The sequence below is a fragment of the Zingiber officinale genome, chromosome 2A, assembly GCF_018446385.1.
Source record: "Zingiber officinale cultivar Zhangliang chromosome 2A, Zo_v1.1, whole genome shotgun sequence".
Taxonomy (NCBI): domain Eukaryota; kingdom Viridiplantae; phylum Streptophyta; class Magnoliopsida; order Zingiberales; family Zingiberaceae; genus Zingiber; species Zingiber officinale.
In genome coordinates, this window is record NC_055988.1 from 4,939,671 (window position 1) to 4,941,502 (window position 1,832).

Consider the following 1,832-nt stretch of genomic DNA (forward strand, 5'->3'; position numbering starts at 1 on the left):
CAATGTGATTCTCATTTCAAAATAAATATTTATTCAAAAAATTAAAATTTTAGTATACATTTTAACATGCGTTTGGATGACGTTTGGATGAGCGTAATCACTTTTGTTCTACATATTGTCAAATTTTTTGAAAATTGAAGAGCGGTCCAAAAAAAAAAAAAAAAAAAAAAAAATTCTCATGAAAAATGGAGCCGTTTTTACTATATTTAGTAAAGACATTTATTCGCCGCAAACATTAACCCTATAACTTGGTGCAATCGGCGCTAGCGAAGGACACTGCCGGAATATCGAGATCGTATCCAACGTGTAAATTTTGCTGAGCCACGTTCCCAAATATCGGCGTGTCAAAGCCAGAATCCGCCACTGCGAGGCAAACCACCTGATATGCATCCTCCATGAACATGCTCTTCGGGCTCAGCCTGACCGACGCCTCTCCGGCAAACTTGAACGTGATAAACGGTAACTTCTGCCAGTCGGGCTCGCCGGTCACCTTGAAGCACAGCGGCAGAATGCGGTCCGGATCAGTAGCCTTGGGCAGGCTGACCACCCTCGACACCTGCTGCACCAAACTCGAGAGCACGCCAGTGGGCAAGTAGTTTAGGGTCGTGCAGGAGTCGATGATGATGTTGCCTTTCTTTAATCCAGGGGCGGAAGTTGGGACTGGGACCGAGCCGGCACCGTCGACTATGATCTCTGTTAGCCGGAGGGCGAATAAGGAATCTTCCACCGTCATCAGGGTGGTGACCTTGCTTCCGACGACCACGCCGGCGGAGCCGAAGATGACTTTGCTGCTGGCCTGCGTGTCTGACATGGGAACCAGGCAATAAGAGAAGTATTTCTTGTCCAGAGAGGGAACGATCTGTGAGACGAGAGAGACGGGACTGGCGCTGAGCCCTGCCAACCCGGCGGTGCGGCTGCTGAAGACGCCGCTGCTCTGGGAGTTGCAGCCGAAGGCGATATTGGAGAAGACGAGCCGAGACCCGGCGGAAGAGTAGAAAGTGAGGTCCTCGGTGGCGAGGACGCCGTCGATCGTCGACCCGTCTTGGTAGGCATAATGGTATTCGCAGGTGCTGACGTCGGCGCAAGGTCCGTGGGGGAGGGCCTTGCAAAGGTTGGAGTTGCAGGGGAGCGTCCGGTAGGAGGAGGATTTGCGTGGATCGAAGTACGGCGCCGTCTGCTTGTAGCACTTGGTGCAGGGGACGCAGTTGGCCCAGATGAGGTCGCTGCCGGTGTCGGCGACGGCCAAGATGGAGAATGGCGGCGTGCCAACTCGAAGCTCCATCAAATACTCGAACGAGTCGGGGACCACCCTGGACACTGCGTCGAACAGCTCGATGCCACTGCAACCCGACAATTATCATTCAAAATAAATAAATAAAATTTTAAAAAATAAAAAATTATACCCTTTTCTTTGCACACGTGCAGCAATTCGGCGGGCTTCGTGGGCGGAGCGATAGATTGCGGCACGTGAGCGATCTAGTGATGTGGCAGACTGATTGAAGAACGGTGATTTAGGGGAGTCGCGATGTATAAGCTCGATGCTAAAACTTGCCGCCGCCACCACCGTCATTGTCATTGCTGCCGCCGCCATAGAGAGCGCAAGTAAAACCACAATCGTCATGTTTCCTATCGAGGAAATAAAAGACTGATTAGGAGTGAGAGAGTGTGCGACGTCGTATTACTTGGCAAGGTTAAAGAATTTATAATCGAGCTTTCTATGTTTATTTGGAGGGAAAATTATTGGAGAAGGAAACATTAATAGCATTTGAATGATATAAAACAGTATATGAGTTAATGAAAAGTAATTTCGGCTTTTTTTTAATATATATATT

General features: G+C 49.1%; 1 protein-coding gene across 1 annotated transcript; it reads right to left on the minus strand.

Moving 5' to 3' along the window:
- Positions 1-241: 241 nt before the first annotated feature.
- LOC122040413 (aspartic proteinase CDR1-like) lies at positions 242-1,621 on the minus strand. The gene is made up of 2 exons (XM_042599725.1): positions 1,404-1,621; positions 242-1,340 (listed from the first exon to the last, which is right to left on the minus strand). Exons 1-2 carry the CDS (start codon positions 1,619-1,621, stop codon positions 242-244), a joined length of 1,317 nt encoding a protein of 438 aa, XP_042455659.1.
- Between the last annotated feature and the right edge of the window lie 211 nt (positions 1,622-1,832).

Bases quoted from the DNA above. Each gene is read 5' to 3' on its own strand.
- LOC122040413 (XM_042599725.1), bottom strand. From the start codon at position 1,621: ATGACGATTGTGGTTTTACTTGCGCTCTCTATGGCGGCGGCAGCAATG. The intron at 1,341-1,403 runs GTATAATTTTTT...GTCGGGTTGCAG, and splicing joins GCACGTGTGCAAAGAAAAGG to TGGCATCGAGCTGTTCGACG.